The sequence below is a fragment of the Mustelus asterias genome, chromosome 23, assembly GCF_964213995.1.
Source record: "Mustelus asterias chromosome 23, sMusAst1.hap1.1, whole genome shotgun sequence".
NCBI lineage: Eukaryota > Metazoa > Chordata > Chondrichthyes > Carcharhiniformes > Triakidae > Mustelus > Mustelus asterias.
In genome coordinates this window covers 45,912,979-45,936,149 of record NC_135823.1, presented here as the reverse complement: position 1 = coordinate 45,936,149, position 23,171 = coordinate 45,912,979, and the positions used below count along the sequence as shown (strand labels likewise).

General features: G+C 43.2%; 1 protein-coding gene across 1 annotated transcript in view; it reads left to right on the top strand.

The window, feature by feature from the left end:
- The window catches only part of LOC144510434 (ankyrin repeat and fibronectin type-III domain-containing protein 1-like), an 878,059-nt gene that overhangs the window by 813,030 nt on the left and 41,858 nt on the right, over positions 1-23,171 (top strand). Inside the window, exons 10-14 of the mRNA XM_078239881.1 lie at positions 3,250-3,347; positions 7,890-7,980; positions 12,376-12,483; positions 13,162-13,261; positions 19,809-19,941. Coding sequence (XP_078096007.1) covers positions 3,250-3,347; positions 7,890-7,980; positions 12,376-12,483; positions 13,162-13,261; positions 19,809-19,941 — 530 coding nt within the window. The remainder of the gene's footprint in view (positions 1-3,249; positions 3,348-7,889; positions 7,981-12,375; positions 12,484-13,161; positions 13,262-19,808; positions 19,942-23,171) is intronic.

Genomic DNA, 23,171 nt, shown 5'->3' with positions numbered 1-23,171 from the left:
GGGCCACCAGTTGTGCAAGTCTGGGTTAGTTGGAAAGTACAACTGGAAAGAAAGAATTGAAATGGTATCTCTCATGTTGTCAGGACTTACCACAGTGCTGCTGAACCATAAATAGCTTTTAAAGTATAGTAAATGTTACTACTCTGATTATTGTAGTACATTCGATATGGATTTTTTTTTGTGTTTTGGGGAATGTTTAAAAATTCAGCTTTATGCTACAGACAGTCGTACATCTGATGGGAATGCAGCTCAGACTTTTGGGAGAGCAGGATAGGATAATTACTCATATTAGCCTTAAAAGTGGTTATGTTAAGTAGAGTTAATGGATTTTTGTTTGCTTGAATTCCCCTGGGATTTCTGATTAGAGTTATTGACAGGGTCATATGATGGTTTATGTGCAGTCCTGGGTCTGTTGCAGAGAAAGAAAGCTTTTGCAGAAAAGAGTTTAGTTTGTAGCTGAAGCCTAGTTGAAGTTATAAGGATTTTGCAGGCTTCTGGAACGGGTTGCTAAGTATATTTAAAGTAGCATTTAAGTCTGTAAGAGGAATGTTGCTTATTTGGAACTGAACACTGATAAGTTAGAAATTAAAGTTGTTGCCTTTTAATTTTATGTATTGTTCAATTGTTAATAGTTAAGTTCCTTCGTTTGTTAGAGATATATTTAAACAATGTTATTAAATAAAGTTTGTTTTACTATGAAAGATCCCTAATTTTTCAGTGGAATCATTCCCGGAAGGAAGTATCCTTTCCTCACATTTATGACGAAAGAGAAAAATTGGTGGGGTCTCGTGGCATCCTAGTGTAATTTGGGGTTCTTGTCCAGGATCCTAACATTACTTCAGCTAATGCAAGAGCCAGAATAAGTGGTTTGAAAAAGAGGAAATTAAACCATAATTGGGCCAATTGCCTTGACGCCTGTTGGGAATCCTGACATTGGCCAAGCCCCATTCTACAGGGCATTGGGATTCCCATGGGCTGTCTGCAGAAGCTGGAGAATCCCACCCAGCATCGTTGAAGCACTTTTCTGATAGACCAGTTAGAGGATTTATTCACCAACTAAACTGAGGTTTAAACCAACCTATCTTGAGGTATGACTATTACCGTTGAGCATAGCTGCACCCATCTGTGAAAATAACAGAAAAGACCCAAGAATCTTGCAGTCAATTCTAACCCTGTTCTTGTCCAGTCTATAGCTAGCTTAACTTGCTTAAATCTATAATCAAGTATCTGGTCATAGGCAATAAATAGTTTGAGACTGTTACAATGAGGACCACAGGGGGAAAATATCAAGCAAACAAGAATGTCAGAAAAACGCTGGTGGGTCATGCAACATAATGGTCTTCACAGATCAACATGACAATCTGAAAATGGAACCCTCAAAAGTAAGATTAAGACTATATGATGGCACAAGAATCATACCAAGAAGACAAATTAGTCTGACAGTCCAATGCAATGGCAAGAAGGAAGATCTAGAGTTCCAGATCATAGATGGGACGCAACAACTACTCATCTCAGCTGGAGCAAGTCTAAAAGTTGTGCTGGTAACTCTAAACGTACCAACAGAGAAAAGCAACAAAATACCCCAGAGACAGAGCAAAAAAAGACCCCAGAGAGAGGGGACCAAAAGACTCTAGAAAAACTGAGACAATATTCAAGTAAACCACGAGATGGTTGCCGACCACATCAGTGCAATGAAATGCACAGGCTGAAGGTAAATGTTCCACAGAAAAATGTTCACATTAGAGTTGAATTGAAGGGCAAGATTCCAGCTGAATTTATGCCTTTGAAAATTCATAATAAACTGAAGTTTTCAGTCAACCAAGCTGTGCGAGATCTGACCAAACAAATTTCAGGGATAATACAAAGGTATCAGGAGGAAAGAATGAACAACAATCCATTATTGGCAACCCAAAGTAGGTATTGAAAAACTGAACCAGATTATCATTTGCACTCAACTAGTGAAAATGCTTCTTCATAACATTCGGCAGTTGGGGAGAAGGGATCTCTCCAGCTGTACTGAGTACTGAACTATCATCAATTCCACAAGTCCACAGCAGCTGCAGTGGAACTACAGCAGTCATCAAGGGCTATGGGAGAAACACTCACCGGACAAAGAACATCACCCAGAAGAACAGTCAATGTGCACAGGTGCCATTAAGAGACCTGCATGTTCAGGCATTCACTACTAGACCAAACAATTGTTAATGCATGAAACAGTGTGTGAATATTGGAGAACAGGATGATGCATGTGAATATGTATTTCGTTTGCTTGGAAAAGGGGATATTTGTATCTTTGGTTCATTATGAAAGAAGGGATGTTTGGGTTTTGAAATGTAACCAATCTGTCATGAGAGCAGACAGTTCTGAGTTCAGACTGACCTATCCTGTGATATAATCATGTAGTCATGCCATGAGACTCTACCTCTGAAGGCAGACATCTTGAAATCAATCCAATAAAGCTTCTCACAGAAACACACACTACTGAAGACTACAATCTTTATATTTGCAATGACCTCAATTCCTTTGCTGGTCCGGGCTCAATAGACTGGATTTCCAGGTCAGAAGGAGAACATTAGATTTGTATAATATTATAGGCAGCATCTTCCTCTAAAGCATTTCTTATTAATCTGAAGAGAAGGACCTCCAGAGTCCGATTACTCCAGCCATACGTTAGAGCCTTGTCAAGTTATCAGCACCTTTTGGAGCATCCATATTATTGATGTTGTAATTGAGTCAGTTGGACGGCACAGTGGTTAGCACTGCTGCCTCACAATGCCAGGGATCTGGATTCAATTCCAGCCTTGGGTCTGTGAATGTTGCACATTCTCCCCGTATTTGCGTGGGTTTCCTCCAGGTGCTCCGGTCTCCTCCCACACTCCAAAGATGTGTAGGTTAGGTTGATTGGCCATGCTAAATTGTCCCTTAGTATCAGGGGAACTAGCAGGGTAAAACACGGGGATAGGGCCTGGGTGCGATTGTGGTCGGTACAGACTTGATGGGCCAAATGACCTCCTTCGGAACTGTAGAGATTCTATTATTCTATGAATTGTGCAAACAACCACAGCTGAAATGGTTTAACACTAATTTGGAATTTCCCATCAAACTATGAGTATCTTCAAGATGTGACTCCTCTGAACTTTACCCTCCTTGAAGGAAAATAGCTTTGCACAACACAATTTTCAAAGACTGCACTTTTCAGGTTGTGACTCTGCTTTTCCGTATTCATTCTTTCTCTCTATTATCTTGCAGTTGAATGGAGCACTTCTCATAACTTCAGTTCAATAACAGGAGAGGCCTCACTAGAGGACATGAAAACTCTCCTCTACACAATGACTGGCCTTGTCACAGTAAGTACAACATAGACTGCCCTCATGTCCCAAGATATAGTGAATTTTAAATTAAAGGCAATATATATATGATCAAAGATAGTTCCAGTTTCATGGATTATTAATACCTCCATATAATGTTGTTATGAACTTTGATTGAACTGATTGCATCGTTCAATCAAGATAAAGCTTTGTTGCGTTGTGATTTATCAAACTCCAGGGTAGCACAGATGGTACAACAAGAAGTGTCATGAGAGCAGACAGTTCTGAGTTCAGACTGACCTATCCTGTGATATGATATAGATTAGTGATTTACAAGAAATTATCATTCGCACCTTGAGAGATAGAATCTACTTGACATTTCTGACCTTCTGTTACAGCTTAGATTTTCTCCCATACTTCTGATTTGAGTTCCAATGAAATAGCAGATATTAGAAATAGGTAGAGTCTCTTTGATGGCCTGTTTTTTATACATGCCATGTGTGGATAGTACCCAGGAACAGATAGCCATTAATTGTGATATTGATCACTGGAGATCACGTGGGATCTACCTTGTTACTCTGATTCTCAAATTATGGAAAATTATCACACCACCCAGCTAATGTGACTGGGTCTGGCCACAACCCATTGACAAAAAAAGACTGTACTTCTGACACCAAACTGAAGGTGTCTTTACGTATGTGGACAATTCTTCCTGTTGGTTTGGCATACTGTGCTGGATTTTCAAGGGGTTGGGGAGACTCCGTGGAGGTGTAAAATTGGCAGCTGGAACCTGATTTTCAGGCGTCCCCAATTTTCACCAGTGTGCATTAAGGGTGATGGCTTGTCAGGTCATGAGCCCTGCACTCCTGACCTGGCTGGCTCCATTGTGAGATAGTTATGATTTGATTTGATTTATTGTCATATGTATTAGTATACAGTGAAAAGTACTGTTTCTTGCGTGCTATACAAACAAAGCATTTCATACATAGAGAAGGAAAGAAGAGAGTTCAGAATGTAATATTATAGTTATAGCTAGGGTGTAGAGAAAGATCAACGTAATGTGAGGTAAGTCCATTCAAATGTTTGATGGCAGCTGGGAAGAAGCCATTCTTGAGTTGGTTGGAACGTGTCCTTAGATTTTTGTAACTTTTTCCTGATGGAAGAAGGTTGGAAGAGAAATGTCTGGGGTGCGTGGGGCCCTTAACTATGCTAGCTGCTTTGCTGAGGCAGCGGGAAGTGTAGACAGTATTAACAGGTGGGAGGCTGGTTTGCGTGATAGACTGGACTTCGTTCCCACTCCTTTGTAGTTTTTTGTAGTCTTGAACAGAGCAGGAGCCATACCAAGCTGTAATACAACCAGAAAGAATGCTTTCTATGATGCATCTGTAAAAGTTGGTGAGAGTCGTAGCAGACATGCCAAATTTCCTTAATCTTCTGAGAAAGTAGAGGCATTGTGGGCTTTCTTAACTATAGTGTCAGCATGGAGGGACCAGGACAGGCTGTTGGTGATCTGGACACCTAAAAACGTGAAGCTCTCAACCATTGCCAGTTGGCCCCATTGATGTAGACAGGGGCATGTCCTCCACTTCGCTTCCTGAAGTTGATGACTATTTCCTTCATTTTGTTGACATTGAGGGAGAGATTATTGTCATCTCACCAGTCCACCAGATTCTCTTATCTCTTTTCTGTACTCCATCTCATCATTGTTTGAGATCCGATCCACTATAGTGGTGTCATCAGTAAACTTGAAAATCGAGTTGGAGAGTAATTTGGTCACACAGTCATAGGTATGTAAAGAATATAGTAAGGGGCCAGGAAACAGCCTTGTGGGGCACCGGTGTTGAGGATGATCGTGGAGGAGGTGTTGCCTATCCTTACTGATTGCAGTCTGTGGGTTAGGAAGTTCAGGATCCAGTTACAGAGGGAGGAGCCAAGCCCCAGGCCATGGAGATTGGAGATCAGTTTTGTTGGAATAATGGTGTTGAAGGCCGAGCTGTAGTCGATATATAGGAGTCTGACATAGGTGTCTTTGTTACCTGGGTGTTCCAGGGTTGAGTGCAGGGCCAGGGAGATGGCATCTGCTGTGGACCTGTTGCAGCATGTTCTAGTCCTTTGCAATTTGGTGGAGTCAGACTAGCTTTTTACTCGTGGTTCATGGCATCTTAGAGAATATGGTAAAAAAAAGTTTAAAACGGTCATTCATTTATAAATTTCCACTTTCTTAAAAGAAAGCCCTTTTACTACTGTCCAATAAAGTGTCTATCATCCAAACCCTTTAAAGCATCAATCGTAGAAATGACAGACACTTTAAACCTCTTTGTCTTATGTAAATAAACATTGTGCAATTGACATGTGCAATGGATGCCTGGGCTCTCCACAAAGAATGCATAATGAGGCATTCTTAGTTCATTCTACGTTCAGAGTCAGGCATCCACTCGTGTGTCAAAATAGTTGCATCCCAGGGAAAACATTGCTGATTGACAGCTTTCGTTCGCTGATCTAGTCTGTCAATCGCACAGTGTTTATTACAAGATAAAGAGATTCCAATGCTTACAGTCTTTACTATTGATATTTAAAGAGTGTCAATAATTAACAGTTTTACTGGGCTGTAGTGAAGAGTTTTTTTAAACAGGTGGAAAGGCATGAATGAATGAACACTTTAAAGCATTTTTTAACACATCCAAATGTGTCATTGGTCCTATACAGAGTCCAGAGTGGGTGAGTGGGCATGCAAGTCCATTGCCTAACACAGAGGTATGAAGGGCATGGAGAGATGGGTGAGGGCATGAGCTGGCATGAATGGGGAATGTGGAATATGTGGGTTGTGAAGAATGAGGGCTAGGGTGTCTTCCCATTTTTACTATCATTAGGAAGAAGTCTCTGAGCACCAAGGAGGATCTTTTACACCCTTCCCCCACCCCAGAATGAAAATCCTGCCTTTGCTGGCACTTTTTCCTGAGCCAGGACATTTCCCAACTCCAGCGATGTGCTTCTGAGATGGAAATGCAGTTGATTGTGTTGTCAAACTTATGTCAGTGTTTTTAATCAGGCCTGAGCACAAAATAAATGTTAAGAGAATCAAACAGTAATCATATGACAGATTTGATCAATTATTAAGGTTTAATCAATTACCTCAAAAGTTGAGGGAGTAGTGGATTCTGCGGATAGTGAGGGAGATTGTCAGAGGATACAGCAGCATATAAATCGGCTGGAGACTGGGTCGAAAGATGTCAGATGGAATTTAACCTGGACAAATGTGAGATGATGTAATTTGGAAGGTCTACTACAGAAGGAAAGTATACAGTAAATGGTAGAGCCCTTAGAAATATTAGCATACAGAGGGATCTAGGCGTGCAGATTCACAGTTCCCTGAAGGTGACAACTCAGGTGGGCAAGGTGGTCAAGAAGGCGTATGGCATGCTGGCCTTCATCGGTCGGAGCATTGAGTAAAGGAATTGGAAAATCATGTTGCAGCTGTATAAGACTTTGGTTAGGTCACACTTAGAGTATTGTGTACAATTCTGGTCGCCACACTACTGGAAATGTGTTGATGCATTGGAAAGGGTGCAGAAGAGATTTACCAGGATGTTGCCTGGTTTGGAGGATAAGGACTATGAAGAAAGGTTGAACAAACTTGGATTCTTTTCATTGGAGCGTGGAGGATGAAGGGGGACCTGATAGAGGTTTACAAGATTATGACAGGCTTGGATAGAGTGGATAGTCAGAGTCTTTTTCCCAGGTTCGAAGGGTCAATTACTCGGGGACATAGGTTGAAAGTGAGAGGGAGAAAGTTTAAAAGTGATGTAAGGGGTAAATTTTTCACACAGAGGGTGGTGAATGCCTGGAACGCACTGCTGGAGGAGGTGGTGGAAGCAGATTCTATAACAATGTTTAAGAGGCATCTGGATAGAAACATGAATAGGCAGAGAACAGAGCATATGGGCCACATAGAAGCAAGAAAATAGATTAGAGAGACATCTGTGTTGGCCCAGACTTGGTGGGCCGAAGGGCCTGTTCCTGTGCTGTACTGTTCTTTGTTCTTCAAATGGTATAGAATATGCCATTAAATGGTAGGATATGGGTTTCTTCCAGACCACAAAGGGAAGTAAACCCTCTGCAGTTGCAGTCTCACCAAATGCAGCCAAAAAATAATCTGTTGTTATGAAATATTGTTCTGGACAATAGGATCAACCAACATCATCACGGACCCCAAAACAGGAATACCTACATGTTGCCATATGTTGATCCCATCACCACATATGCTATTTCCGTGATGATCATGAAAACTGAGTGTGTTTCATGGAACAGTGTAGGGGGAGCTTTACTCAATAACAAGCTCTTGCTATAACTGATTCCACATTTGAAGGTTACACTAGGTACCTGAAATGGAAAATATTGCGTTTCCAGAGGTGTTATTCCTTATGCTGATAAATACAAAATTCACAACCAAACATTATTTAAAAATGTCCACCAGTTGTTTTTGTGATCTGTGCAATATTGGTCAATTTGTTAAATAGCAACACTAACATGATTTAAAAAGGATTTTTTAAAAAAATCCTAACTTTCTTGTCTTTTTCATAGGGGCTCCCTTACTACATCCGGGTATCTGCCTATAATATGAAAGGTTGGGGCCCCCCACAGGTTTCCACTCCCACATGTGCAACACCATCCAGTAAGTACCACTCTGAAATTATGTAGTTGTTTTCAACTGTTGCTATGATGAGAAACACAAATAAAGGATGTCATTTGCCAGTGTAGAGATGGATCGCACAGTGGAGTAACAGAATGAGAGACCATAGTCACTATGTGCCACTTTATCAGCATATGATTTCAAGTAAGATTACAGTGAGATGAAATCAAAAATGCCAAAGAACAGGGAACAACCATTCATTTGTAATCTTGTTCCTTCCACATCCCATCACAGACTGTAACCAATTTCATCTCCTTCCACAACATAGGTACAGTTTTCCCTATTATAGACTCTACCAATCAATTTAATGTTCCATATCCCATGTAATCTCTACGCTATCACAGGCTCTGCTCACCCATTTAATCTTCATCAGCATGCTAGAACTCAGAGAGCCAGACACTGAAGGACAAAACTAGAGCCTCTTGTTTAAGCACTTAGAAGCTTTTATTTACAGAGACACATATTCCATATCTTGCAATTCAACTAACAACCTATGTATATCCCAAGTAAATGTCCATCACCAAAGTCCAAAGATGTGCAGGTTAGGTGGATAGGCCATGCTAAGTTGCCCCTTCGTGACCCAAGATGTGTAGGCTGGGGATTACGGGGATAGGGTGGGGGTGAGCATGGGTAAGATGTACTGTCGGAGAGTCAGTGCAGACTTGATGGGCCGAATGGCTTCCTTCTGTATCTATGATTCTATAATCTGAATATAGTTATACACTAAATATATAAGCAATTATAACAACTCATGCATGATCTCTCCTATTATCCCAATCCACATCCAGCACTTCCGTTCCCTCCTCAACTCAATTTTATTCTTCCTTTATGCTTCACCTTCCTTTTCTGCTCTCCTCCATGCACTTATCACCTCATGGGTCCTTGCATCTCATTTTTCTCTTTCAGGCTCAGTTTTTCTGTCCATTACCACCTCTTCCTCTCACCTCTTTCTCTTGTTTTCACTTTCCAACCCTTTTCCTCCTTTAGATCCACTTTCTTTACTTCTCCAACCCTGTCCTCACCTCTCCACCTTTAATCTCATCGCTTCTTTTTCACTGTCCTTTGAATGACTCTGCCATTTCACTTCCTCTCTAGTCATCTCGTCTCGTTATCTCCCTTTCCTTTCATTATAGGGTTGAAGACAAAATTTCATGAACATGTCTAGAAAAGTTATATCCTTGCAAATGATAACTCCTGCTGATGTTTTCTATGTTTGTGATGTATTGTCCCAGCTAATAGTCTCTATGTTGGTGATGCACTGGGGGCGATTTTCTGACCTTGCCGTATGTGGCGAAGATCGCGCTGATCCCGGAAAATAGTGTGCGGGCCTAAAAATCGGTTTCGTGCTTGGCGCCAAACAGTTTGCAATCGTCCCAGTCCCTTTCTAATGGTGCAAAACTGATGGGTGTGAGGCTGATTGGCATATTTAAAGTAGCATTCAAATATGTATAGCCCATTTGATAATGGATACCCCCAGCTCCCGGGATCTTCCGACCTTTGGGCACAGCGTGAGAATCGGGAGAATCACTTCTGGTCTCCACTCGTGGAAACCAAGCGCAATGGCCATTCCCTGGGAGGGGGGAGTAGGAGGAGGGGGCTTGCAGGTCACTGAAGCCCCTGGGTGGTGGGGGTATGGCTCTGCAGTGCCCATTGGGCAGTGCCCATCGGGCAGTGCCACCTTGCAGTGGCGAGGAAGAGGGGGTAATGGACAGAAGAACTGAGACTGGAAGAGGAGAATGTGATGCAAGGACCCAAGAACTGAGACACTGGCATTGCCCACACGGCACCCTGGCAGTGCCCACTGGCCCTCATGCCAATGCAAGTTTGGCACTGCCAGTGTTCCAGGGGCAGGGCCCAGGGGATGGGGTGTGAGTGGGGCCTGAGTCAGGACTATGATGGATGGGCTATGCTGGGGGGCTTATGATGGGTGTTGGGGGGGGGGGGGTGGTGTTTATGACAGGGGGGGCTACATGGCGGGGGGCTATTCTGGGTGACCGTGCAGAGGGGTCATCCAGGGGGCATCATGCAGAGGGGGGGGGGGGGGTCGTGCAAGGGAGGCTTTGCAGGGTGGGGGATTGTGCAGGGATAGAGCATGATAGGGGGCATGATGGGGGGGCATGTCCAGGTCATGATGGGGGGAGGGAAACATGCCGGGGGTCAGGTTGGTGGACCCATCAGGAGGGCCCCAATTTCCCGTGCCAGCAACCCAGGTTGGGGAGTGGGTGAGGGAACATGCTGCCAATAAGGATTGGGCATTCTGATGTCTCTGTGGGATAGGGAGAAGGGTCTCCCAGTGCGCTGTCAGATCACGGTGCCCTTGTGAAACTGCGCCCAAGTGCAATGCAGCCAGGCTGACTGGCGTGTTTAGACCCTGGCCCCCCAGTAGCAGTGGACAACTCACCACTCTCCCAAAAAGTGACTGAGTGTGGGATGATTGGTCCGGAGCATGCCTGATGGTCCAACGTGAATCGCTCCAGTATTCTCACCATTAGGATACTTAGGGCGTAATTTTACGAAAAACATTCGAAGTGCCGAACGAGCGAGAGAATGGGAGAGTTTCAGACTTGTATTTCAGGGCAAGTTTGGAAATGCAATCTTATGGCACTTAGTGCAAAAAAATTGGCATGATGCGATTCTCGCCAGCAGGCGGGTTGGAGCCTGAGCTCGCCAGGGAAGTTGGCTGCTGAGTTCTAGAGATGTCATTGCGTAGCCACCCCATTCTTCCAGTGAACCGGGAGATCTCCTACCGCTCCCCCCTCTCTTTCCCCCATGAACATCGGGGCAACCCTCACCCACGAACATCACCATCACCCTCCCCCCCCCCCCCCCCCCCCCCCCACTCCCACTCCCTAGTAGAGTTCCCTCTCTCACTGATCACCCCCCTGGCAGAGTTTCCTCCTCTCCCCCCCTCGCCGATTGTGCCCCGGCAGAGGTTTTCCTTCCCTCTCACCCCTGTGGATCTCCCCGCTTCTCCCCCTCCCCTGTCATGGCTCCACTCACTTGGGCTCCTCCCCACTCTGGCTCTGCCTCATTTGCACTGCCTCGGCACAGTTGTGGTGCCCGGTGGGCACTGCCAGGGTGCCAGATGGGCACTGCCAGGGTGCCAGATGGGCACTGCCAAGCTGGCACTGTGCCATGGGCACTGCCCGGTCCTGCCCCCAACCACCCGGGGAGCTTCAGTGGCCTTCATTCCCCCCTGGAGAGGCCATCACGTCTGGTCCCCATTGGTGGGGATCATATGTGATTCTCATCCGTGAGGCAGTTAAGGTAAGTGAGCACAAATGATCGCGTCTGAGCCTAGTTAATGATATTCAGATTATGTCATTAATATTTAAATTGGCTTAGAAAGGGTGCAAAGCTGATCTCGCCGGCAAAACCATGCTGGCACGATCGGAGGAGGCATAAAACCAGGGGTGAACCTGATTTTTTGCCTATGGTCTGATTTTACCATCTTGTTTCGCCAAAGCCGAGCGGGATGAGGTCATAAAATTGCGGCCTTTGTTTTTTGGGGGGAAAATTCTGTCCATTGTCCCAACTGATGTTCTCTATGTTGGTAATGCATTGTGCCAGCTCACAGTTTATATTTTGTTGATGCATTTGCTTGAGTGACTGTGCTCTTTTGAAGAACACAGCCAGAAAATCGCAGCCAAGAGCGTTGATGAAATGATCCTTTGGTGTAAGGTGCAATTCTACAAATGTTAATCAGGCATATTGTTGGTGGCCTGAACACCTTATTCACAACCCCATCCAATAATAGCACTTATTTTATTTTCTGTTTCTTCTAGCGGAATGTATTGACTGTTGCTGGGACATAATTCTACAGATACTGCCTGATATGGTCTTGTGCCTGATTGGACTTTTCCCTGGCTAGCTCAGAAGGCAATAAAACAAATTGCATCACCCAATGTGTCATCTAAGATCAGAGAACCCAGCACAGACCAGAGCTAAAACCTGGCACCAGTGTATCCAGTGATAGATCTGTTTGAGTTGCTATTAACTTGGAGCTTTCATGAAAACTTTGCAGTAGATTTTGATTTTTGGACGATACTTCTGAGACACCACCACCAGTTCCAGGGTGAAGCTGTCCCACCAATTTGAGGGTCTGGCTTCATTTAAAACTGGCAGCTGAACTATGGGTAGCCAAACAGGCAACTCACTGGATTGAGGCTCCAGGATTGAGCCTCCAACAAAGTGGGTGGGGGAAGGGATCGTGGTTGGTGCTGGGTCCTGGGCAGCAGTGGCCCAGATTATCCAGCTCGTCAAAGGACATAATATCTATGCTTATTCAGTGAAGTGTCTCTGCCAGCGTCAAATTTATAACTAGGGATGAAGAACTAACAACATGCCATCTTGTTCTTTTTACTCACTTTTTCTCAGACTGGAAAGAGTACGATGGCAAGGAAGTGAAGGGTGGCGGACAGACAGAAGCCTTGGACCAACTGTTGAATCAAATCAAGAACAACCACCAGCATTGCCTGTGCCATGGTGAGTCAGAACAAGCAAACTGCCACTTCTGGGTACATAAATATGTGATTGAGAGGCAATGTGGTTTTGTTAGTTACATTTTGTACAGTGCTTTAACATGGAGAGTGAGCTTTGAGGAAGATGTGATGAGATATAAAATGTTAACATTCAGTAACAGGCTTTTTAACCCACCTATCATTGGTACTTCATATTATTCAGCGTAATTATTTGGAATAATTTAAGGAGCTAAGTTCACAATGTGCTTGTTGGACTCAAAAGAAAACAAACAGTGAAAATAGCAAAGGTGATGACTGATCAACTTGTATAATATCCCACATTGTATCCTGCATTGTCGTGCTCCGGCCACTCATGTCCAATATTATACTTTCCACAAATAGCAAATCACAACTGAACAATCTTAGAAATGTATATAGGAAGAGAAAGAAACCCAGGTGTTATCCGCTGCTTCTTTCTGATGCTGAAGTAACAAAAATAGTTGAGCACCAGCCAATCTAGAGAAATACCCCAAAATAAATAGCTTTGAATGACTTGAGGACCATGTCCACAGCAGTAGCCTTAAAGGGACAAGTCAGACAATAGCGAAACAATAGAAAATCCCAGCTAGTCCAGGCTAAGATAGTAAAGCCATGGGAGGTCAACATTTATCAATATTTAAAATTTGTTTGTTTGGCTTTCCAGAAAATTCAAAAATCCATCCGCAGGGCCGTAAGCACTCAATGTCCAAGAGCTTGAAACACCTTTTTCAGCCAACAAGTAAATTTGTTAAAAGTCTCAAACGGTGAGTTGCTTTCTGTACTCTGTATCATAGAAATACTCAGCTTCTCGAGTAAATTAAATCAAATTTAATTATGTTGCTGTGTGTTAGAAATATCCCTTTTTTCAATTTTTCACACCTCGGCCTGGGCCTCCCTCTAGCTAATGTACCCTTAATCTCCACCCCGTCGCAGAAACACATACACACACACATATAAAAACATACATACAAGCATACAGAAACATGTACACAACAATTTGTATTCATACAGCTCCTTTAAAGTAATGAAACATCAGAAAGTATTTTATAAAGCAAAATTTGACACCAACTCATATAAGATGACATTAAGGTAATAGTCAAAAAATTGATCGTAGAGGTAGGTTAAAGGAACATCTTAAAGGATGAAGTTAGAGAGATGGTGGGATGAAGGGATGGAATTCCATAGCTTAGAGCCTATGTGGCTGAGAGTGCAGCCAGCACTGGTGGAGGAATTAATATTGTGGTTACTCAGGAGTGCAGCTATCACTGAGGGCTGTTGGGCTGGAGGAGGTCGTAGAGATAGAAAGGGCACGGCCATGGAGGAATTTGAAACCATGGATGAGAGTTATAATAACTGGACTTAGTGCAAGAAAGAACATGGGCAGCAGAGTTTTGCTGGACCTCAGGTTTACAGAGGGTAGAATGTAAATGGACAGCCAGGATTTGATTTATTATTGTCACATGTATTAGCATACAGTATTGTTTCTTGCGCACTATACAGATAAAACATACCGTTCATAGAGAAGGAAACGAGGGAGTGCAGAATGTAGTGCTACAGTCATAACTAGGGTGTAGAGAAAGATCAACTTAATGCAAGATAAGTCCATTCAAAAGTCTGACAACAGCAGGGAAGAAGCTGTTCTTGAGTCAGTTGGTATGTGACCTCAGACTTCTGTATCTTTTAACCGAAGGAAGAAGGTGGAAGAGGGAATGTCCGGGGTGTGTGGGGTCTTTAATTGTGCTGGCTGCTTTGCTGAGGCAGCGGGAAGTGTAGACAGAGTGAATGGATGGGAGGCTAGAGGGGTATGGCATCTTGAAGTCTACAGATAACAAAAGCATGGATAAAGGTTTTGGTAACAGATGAGCTGAGGCTCAGGTCAAAATTTTCATATGACACAAAACGTGAAGTTATTGTGAGGAGTAATAGACAGACATGGCAGATGAAATTAAACAGAGAAGTGTGAATTGATACATTTCAGTAGGAAGAAGAGAAGTAAAATCCAATAAAAGCTAAAAGCAAATTACTGTGGATGCTGGAATCTGAAACAAAATCAGAAAATGCTGCAAAATCTCAGCATGTCTGACAGCATCTGTGGAGAGAGAACAGAGCTAATCTTTCAAGTCTGGATGACTCTGTCAATAAAAGGTGCCTTTTTTATTTGTTCTTGGCATGCGAGTGTCACTGGCAAGGCTAATGTTTATTGCCTTTCCCTAGTTGATCCTGAACAGGTGGTAGTAAGCCATCTACAACTGATAGCTTGCTGCACAATTCAGAGGGTAGTTAAGAGTCAACCACACTGGTGTGGGTCTGGAGTTGGACGTAGGCTGTGAATCAGTGAATCACATGCAGACACTTATACACACTACAAAGAGTTGCACACAGAAACACACCATACATGCAGAAACACAGCAAAGCAATGCATGCACACCACAAGCACAGAGACAGAACAGAGAAACACACGATGCACTAAAAAACACACATTTAGAATACACATGCAGAGACAGAGAGAAACACGCAGACAGAATAGGCTCGGGCAGGATAACACACAGAGAAACACACATACATAGAAATACACACATGCACAGGAACACGCTCAATACACATACACACACACATGCTGAAACACACAAGCACACACCCAGACCCACACTAAAACACAAGCATTTTGTTATGATCCCTATGGAAACCAGTAACCTTAAACCGAGCTTTGCAAAGGAAGAAATGAATGGGCAAGATTTTGCTTTACAAAACATTTATGCAACGACAAACCAAATTCCACATAATTTAAAGTGTAATTCATAGTCTATTGAAAATTGTATTCAATAGAAACTATGAATTACATTTTAAATAGCCAATTATAATAAAGATAAATGTCACAGATTTACAGGCAGTTCCTTTGGCATATATTGCATTAACCTCAGCTGCAGAGTTCCTCAAAACTCTAAACAAAGAACAGTACAGCACAGGAACAAGCCCTTCGGCCCACTAAGCCTGTGCCGACACAGATGCCTCTCTAATATTTTTTTGCCTCTATGTGGTCCATATCCTTCTATTCCCTGCCTATTCATGTATCTGTCCAGATGCCTCTTGAACATTGTTATAGAATGTTCTTCCCAGGTAGAGGTTCAGTTCCTTTATTCATGCAGGAGTTATGCACCATTAACTCCATCTGACAACCACTTTCTTTCACAGGTAGAATTTCAGTTGTTTTATTGTATAGTGCTCGCCAAAAGGCATACCTTTCTGGATCCCTCTCAGTTCGTCTCACAGAAGCACTTAATTTGTTTTTTTTTATCCATCTACACCACGACTTTCTTCCTGAGCTGTTTCACACAAAAAGCTTCTCAACACGCACTCAACAATTCTCCTGCTGCTGAAAAGTAAACTTCAAGAGCCACCTGTCTGTTCTAATCACTGGCTAAAATTTGATCCTTTTTCCATCAGCTTTCATATACCTGGCAATCTAGGCAACAGGCTGATTTCTCAGACGTCTGATGTCACAGCCAGGAATTCCAATTTACAAACCCCCTATCCCAGAAACCTGGAGTTTTGGTTTCTTTTGCAGTTCAGGATGGTCTCAATAAAACACAAGCTTTGAAACAACAGTCAATGCAGACAACAGCTTGCAAACTGCAGAACTACGGATTTCATCACAACACACACATACAGAGAAACACACACTGTCAAAGAAACACAGACTCAGACAGAGAAATACACACAGGAGCATACGCATGGCGGGGAGATGTGGAAAGAGTTGATGGGAGTTGCCTCTAAGCCTCAGAGACTTCGGTGAAGTATTGAAACAGCACTGCACTGCCGGGTGGTGGGGGGGTGGTGGGGGGGGGGGGGGGGGGGGGGGGGGGCAGTGCAGAAAGAGTACAGAAGAATACCATGGCACTATTTTGAGGAAAAATAGGGGAGTTGTCCCTGGTACCCTGACCATGATCATTCCTGAATTCAAAATCCCGAAAATGGATTATTTAATCATTATAACAGTGCTGTTTGTGGGCATTTTGTGTGCACAAACACATGTTAGGGAACTTGGGGAAATAAAATAGTGATGTCTTGAGGAGTGTACATACTACAGAGAAGGAGGTGCTGGAAGTCTTAAAGCGCATCAAGGTAGATAAATCCCCGGGACCTGATGAAGTGTATCCCAGGACATTGTGGGAGGCTAAGGAGGAAATTGCGGGTCCCCTAGTCGAGATATTTGAATCATCGATAGTCATGGGTGAGGTGCCTGAAGATTGGAGAGTGGCAAATGTTGTGTCTTTGTTTAAAAAGGGCTGCAGGGAAAAGTCTGGGAACTACAGGCCAGTGAGCCTCACATCTGTGGTGAGTAAATTGTTGGAAGGTATTTTGAGAGACAGAATCTACAGGCATTTAGAGACACAAGGACTGATTAGGGTCAGTCAGCATGGCTTATAGTGAGTGGAAAATCATGTCTCACAAATTTGATTGAGTTTTTTGAAGGGGTAACTAAGAAGGTCGATGAGGGAAGTGCAGTTGGTATTGTCTACATGGAATTTAGCAAGGCCTTTGACAAGGTACCGCATGGTCGGTTGTTGCATAAGGTTAAATCTCACGGGATCCAGGGTGAGGTATCTAAATGGATACAAAATTGGCTTCTTGACTGAAGCCAGAAGGTGGTTGTAGAGAGTTGTTTTTCAAACTGGAGGCCTGTGACCAGCGGTGTGCCTTAGGGATCAGTGCTGGGTCCACTGTTATTTGTCATTTATATTAATGATTTGGATGAGAATATAGAAGGCATGGTTAGTAAGTTTGCAGATGACACCAAGATTGGTAGCATAGTGGACAGTGAAGAAAGTTATCTCCAATTGCAATGGGACCTTGATCAATTGGGCAAGTGGGCTGACGAATGGCAGATGGAGTTTAATTTAGACAAATGCGAGGTAATACATTTTGGTAGATTGAACCAGGGCAGGACTTACTCAGTTAATGGTAGGACGTTGGGGAGAGTTACAGAACAAAGAGATCTAGGGGTACAGGTTCATAGCTTCTTGAAAGTGGAGTCACAGGTGGACAGAGTAGTGAAGAAGGCATTCGGCATGCTTGGTTTCATCGATCAGAACATTGTATACAGGAGTTGGAATGTCTTGTTGAAGTTGTACAAGACATTGGTAAGGCCACACTTGGAATACTGTGTGCAATTCTGGTCACCCTATTATAGAAAGAATAATAGGTATACATGGAGAGGTAGTAAATTGGATTAGACATTGGCTCAATGGAAGAAGCCAGAGAGTGGTAGTGGAGGATTGCTTCTCTGAGTGGAGGTCTGTGACTAGTGGTGTGCCACAGGGATCAGTGCTGGGTCCACTGTTGTTTGTCATCTATATCAATGATCTGGACGATAATGTGGTAAATTGGATCAGCAAGTTTGCTGATGATACAAAGATTGTAGGTGTAGTGGACAGTGAGGAAGGTTTTCAAAGCTTGCAGAGGGATTTGGACCAGCTAGAAAAATGGGCTGAAAAATGGCAGATGGAGTTTAATGCAGACATGTGTGAGGTATTGCACTTTGGAAGGACAAACTAAGGTAGAACATACAAGGTAAATGGTAGGACACTGAAGAGTACAGTAGAACAGAGGGATCTGGGAATACAGATACATAATTCCCTAAAAGTGGAGTCACAGGTAGATAGGGTCGTAAAGAGTGCTTTTGGTACATTGGCCTTTATAAATCAAAGTATTGAGTATAAGAGTTGGAATGTTATGGTGAGGTTATATAAGACATTGGTGAGGCTGAATTTAGAGTATTGTGTGCAGTTTTGGTCACCTAATTACAGGAAGGATATTAATAAGGTTGAAAGAGTGCAGAGAAGGTTTACAAGGATGTTGCCGGGACTTGAGAAACTGAGTTACAGAGAAAGGTTGAATAGGTTAGGACTTTATTCCCTGGAGCGTAGAAGAATGAGGGGAGATTTGATAGAGGTGTATAAAATTATGATGGGTATAGATAGAGTGAATGCAAGCAGGCTTTTTCCACTGAGGCTAGGGGAAAAAAAAACTAGAGGACATGGGTTAAGGGTGAAGGGGGAAAAGTTTAAAGGGAATATTAGGGGGGGCTTCTTCACACAGAGAGTGATGGGAGTGTGGAATGAGCTGCCAGATGAAGTGGTGAATGCGGGCTCACTTTTAACATTTAAGAAAAACTTGGACAGGTACATGGATGAGAGGGGTGTGGAGGGATATGGTCCAGGTGCAGGTCAGTGGGACTAGGCAGAAAAATGGTTCGGCACAGCCAAGAAGGGCCAAAAGGCCTGTTTCTGTGCTGTAATGTTCTATGGTTCTAATATTAAACTGGAAAGAGTGCAGAAAAGATTTACTAGGATGCTACTGGGACTTGATGGATTGAGTTATAAGGAGAGGCTGGATAGACTGGGACTTTTTCTCTGGAACGTAGGAGGTTGAGGGGTGATCTTATAGAGGTCTGTAAAATAATGGGGGGCATAAATCAGCTAGATAGCCAATATCTTTTCCCAAAGGTAGTGGAGTCTAAAACTAGAGGGCATAGGTTTAAGGTGAGAGAGAGATACAAAAGTGTCCAGAGGGACAATTTTTTCACACAAAGGATGGTGAGTGTCTGGAACAAGCTGCCAGAGGTAGTAGTAGAGGCGGGTACAATTTTGTCTTTTAAAAAGCATTTAGATAGTTACATGGGTATGATGGGTATAGAGGGATATGGGCCAAATGCGGGCAATTGGGATTAGCTTAGGGGTTCTTAAAAAAAGGCCGGCGTGGACAAGTTGGGCCGAAGGGCCTATTTCCATGCTGTAAACCTCTATGACTCTAATTGGTTACTGTGTTTCTTGCATTACAACAATGGCTGCACTTCAAGAGTAGTCAGTTGGCAGTGAAGCACTTTGAGATGTCCAGTGGTCATGAAAGTTGCTATATAAATGCAAGTCTTTCTTTTCTTTATATACACATATACGCAAACAAACACATTTCAACACATACGCACATACATACACTTTCTGCAGGTTACAGTAGTGATGATGAATGGCTACATCTCTCATTCCGAGGCCAAGGTAGTTATGATACCACCCGCAACCGAAAAACTCCCACCTCATTCCCCAGACCAACTGTGACTGAAGTAATTGAATTCAGGACTGCGCAAGGTCAAAGATGAGATTTGTCTTAGTATGGCTCAGTACCACAGTGGGAAGTACCTTTACCCTCTGCGTTTACTGTCAGGCACTGGACACATTTACTTTGTTGAGCTGTATTTGTCTTTGTCCATTGTGTGAAGTTACGCAAACATTGATGGTGCTATCCTATTTTCTTCAGAGGATTATACCTAACAGCAATATTCTACAAGGATGATGACATAATTGTGACACATGAGGAACAGATTCCAGTGGTAGAGATGGATGATTCATATTCCAGTTCGCTGATGCAAGATTTTCTTTGGTTCACAAAGGTATATGGATGAAAAGGACTGACATTATTAATGGGAATCTGTTTGAAGTGGTTTCCTGTTGTTGAGTGAATAAACGTTCATGGAATATGTTGCATCATGTGAACCTAGAAGCCCCTTGGTTGAGCCATTGCTGTGTGCTGAACTGGGGAGGGGGGAAGAGTTTCCCAGCCAGGTGAGGGAGAAGTTATGGAAGGGAATTAAATCCCCTGAAATAGACTTCAGATTGGGATTCCATTGTCTCACAGCAACTGCTCTTGCTCACATGTGATGTGCTTCTTACCATGTCACACCCTATCTATCAGAGATGCCAGGCCCCCCTGGGATGTGTGCATCTGCGAGGTGAAGAGTGTGCACGAGTCATGTGATAGTGCATCCTCAGAGAGTTGATACTTTTCTGAGGACTCCATGCACTCCACCTCCATCTCCTCCACTGGCACTGTCCGTGTATCTTTATAGATGAACGACAAGAGACAATGTTGAAAGTAGGTGAACTTGGATTCCAGGTTAGCAGAGTACAGATCATGACATTTATTGTATTAGTGACATTGATTCAAAATGAGTGACAGTGAAATGTCAGTGTGATTTCTCATGCTACAATTGAGTCTCTGGCCCACCTCCATCTCTTCTTTGGCATATCTTGTACCCTGCTAATCTGTAGAGTTTTTTCCTCCATCACAGTCAGGGTAGCCATGGGTGCAAATTCATCCCTGATTCTTTCCTTTCCCTGGAGTTGTGAGCTCTCTTCTCTTGCTATGACAAAATATAAACAGGAGTGTGAGGATTTAACTGATTGCAGAGGATGGAGGGACACTGTCAGGAAGATGAGTAAGAGGGCAATTAAATGAGTGCGAGTGTTGTTGAGGTGAAAATTTGAGGAGGAGGCTGAACAGAAAATAATTTGTGTAACAGGAGAGTGTGTCAACCAGAGGAGTGCTGGACAAGGAGGTGAGAGAGTGATGGCTGCCAGCTGAAACTTGTAGCACACTCATCTTGCTGGACTAAATTACATTATTAAACTTTTTCTGGCACTGGATCCATATCCTTGGCACTGCACTTCAACTGCTGATAGCCTCTGCGAATTACAGACATGTTTCTTAATGAATGCTTTGCATGTGTTTTCACAGAAGTGTCTGATGCAAACATTGTAGTTAAAGAGAAAGAGTGTGAAATTTTGAATGGATAAATATAATGAAAGAGAAGTATTGAGGGTTTATTCAGACTGGACTTCTGCAGGTAGCAAGAGAACCGAGAGGGAAAAACCTACTTAACCTCATCCTCCTCAATCTATCTGTCGCAAATGCATCTGTCCATGATAATATTGGAATGAGTGACCATTGCATAGTCCTTGTGGAATCAAAGAACCATCTTCACACTGAAGACAGCCTACACTGTGTTGTGTGGCACTACCACCATGGTAACTGTGATAAATTCTAGCAGCTCAAAACTGGGCATTCACAAGGCAGTGTGGACGATCAACAACAGAATTGTATTCAATCACAATCTGTAATGCCATGGCCAGAAATATCCCCCACTCTACCATTATCATCAAGCCAGGGGACCAAATTTTATTGAATAAGGAGTGCAGGAGAGCATACCAAAAGCAGCACCAGGCATACCTAAAAATGAGATGCCAACTAGGTGAAGCTAAACACAGGACTATGTGCATGCTAAATAGTGGAAGCAACATGTGATAGAGCAAAGCAATGTCACAATCACCAGATCAGATCAAAGTTCTGCTCACACCAAGTTCAGTTCACCCATCAGTCCTGCATTAGCTGACCTATATGGACTCCCAGTTAAGCAATGCCTCAATTTAAAAATTTTCATCCAGGTTTTCAAATCCCTCCATGGCTTGGCCCTCCCTAATCTGTCCCAGCCCTATAACCCACCAAAACATCAGCGCTCCTCTAATTCTGGCCTCTTGAGCCAGATTTTAGTTGCTTCCTCATTGGTAGCCGTGCTTTGGTATGCCAAGGCCCCAAACGCTGGAATTCTCTCTGCTAACTCTCTCTCCAACTCTCCTCCTTTTTCATCCTTTAAGACACTCCTTAAAATTTAACTCTTTGACGATAAGTTTTTAGTCATCTGCCCTCATATCTCTTTGTGTGACTAAGTGTCAAATTCTGTTTGACAACACTCTCATGAAGCACTTTGGGAATTTTAAAGTATTCTTAATGTAGAAAAAGTACTTTATAAACATGGGTTGTTATTTCCTCTCATGGAATGAGGCTGATGTATTGTTTGGAAAATGTGCATTACACCCCAAAGTTACTTATAAAATCATATATAGGCAATAGTTATTGGGGACTCGTTAGTTAGAGGGATAGATAGGAGGTTCTGTGGCAGCAAAAGAGACTCAAATTCTAGAACAAATACTGGATGTCCTTGATAGGTATGTCCCTGTCAGGCAGGGAGGAAATGGCCGAGTGAGGGAACCATGGTTCACGAAAGAGGTGGAATGTCTTGTGAAAAGGAAGAGGGAAGCTTATGTAGGGATGAGGAAACAAGGTTCAGATGGCTCGATTGAGGGTTACAAGTTAGCAAGGAATGAGCTGAAAAAGGGGCTTAGGAGAGCTAGGAGGGGACACGAGAAGTCCTTGGCGGGTCGGATCAAGGAAAACCCCAAGGCTTTTTACTCTTATGTGAGGAATAAAAGAATGACCAGGGTGAGGTTAGGGCCGGTCAAGGACAGTAGTGGGAACTTGTGTATGGAGTCAGTAGAGATAGGCGAGGTGATGAATGAATACTTTTCTTCAGTGTTCACCAAGGAGAGGGGCCATGTTTTTGAGGAAGAGAAGGTGTTACAGGCTAATAGGCTGGAGGAAATAGATGTTCGGAGGGAGGATGTCCTGGCAGTTTTGAATAAACTGAAGGTTGATAAGTCCCCTGGGCCTGATGAAATGTATCCTAGGATCCTTTGGGAGGCAAGGGATGAGATTGCAGAGCCTTTGGCTTTGATCTTTGGGTCCTCGCTGTCCACGGGGATGGTGCCAGAAGACTGGAGAATGGCGAATGTTGTTCCTCTGTTTAAGAAAGGGAATAGAAATGACCCTGGTAATTATAGACCGGTTAGTCTTATTTCGGTGGTTGGTAAATTGATGGAAAAGGTCCTTAGAGATGGGATTTACGAAAATTTAGAAAGATGCGGATTAATCCGGGATAGTCAGCACGGATTCGTGAAGGGCAAGTCGTGCCTCACAAATTTGATAGAATTTTTTGAGGAGGTAACT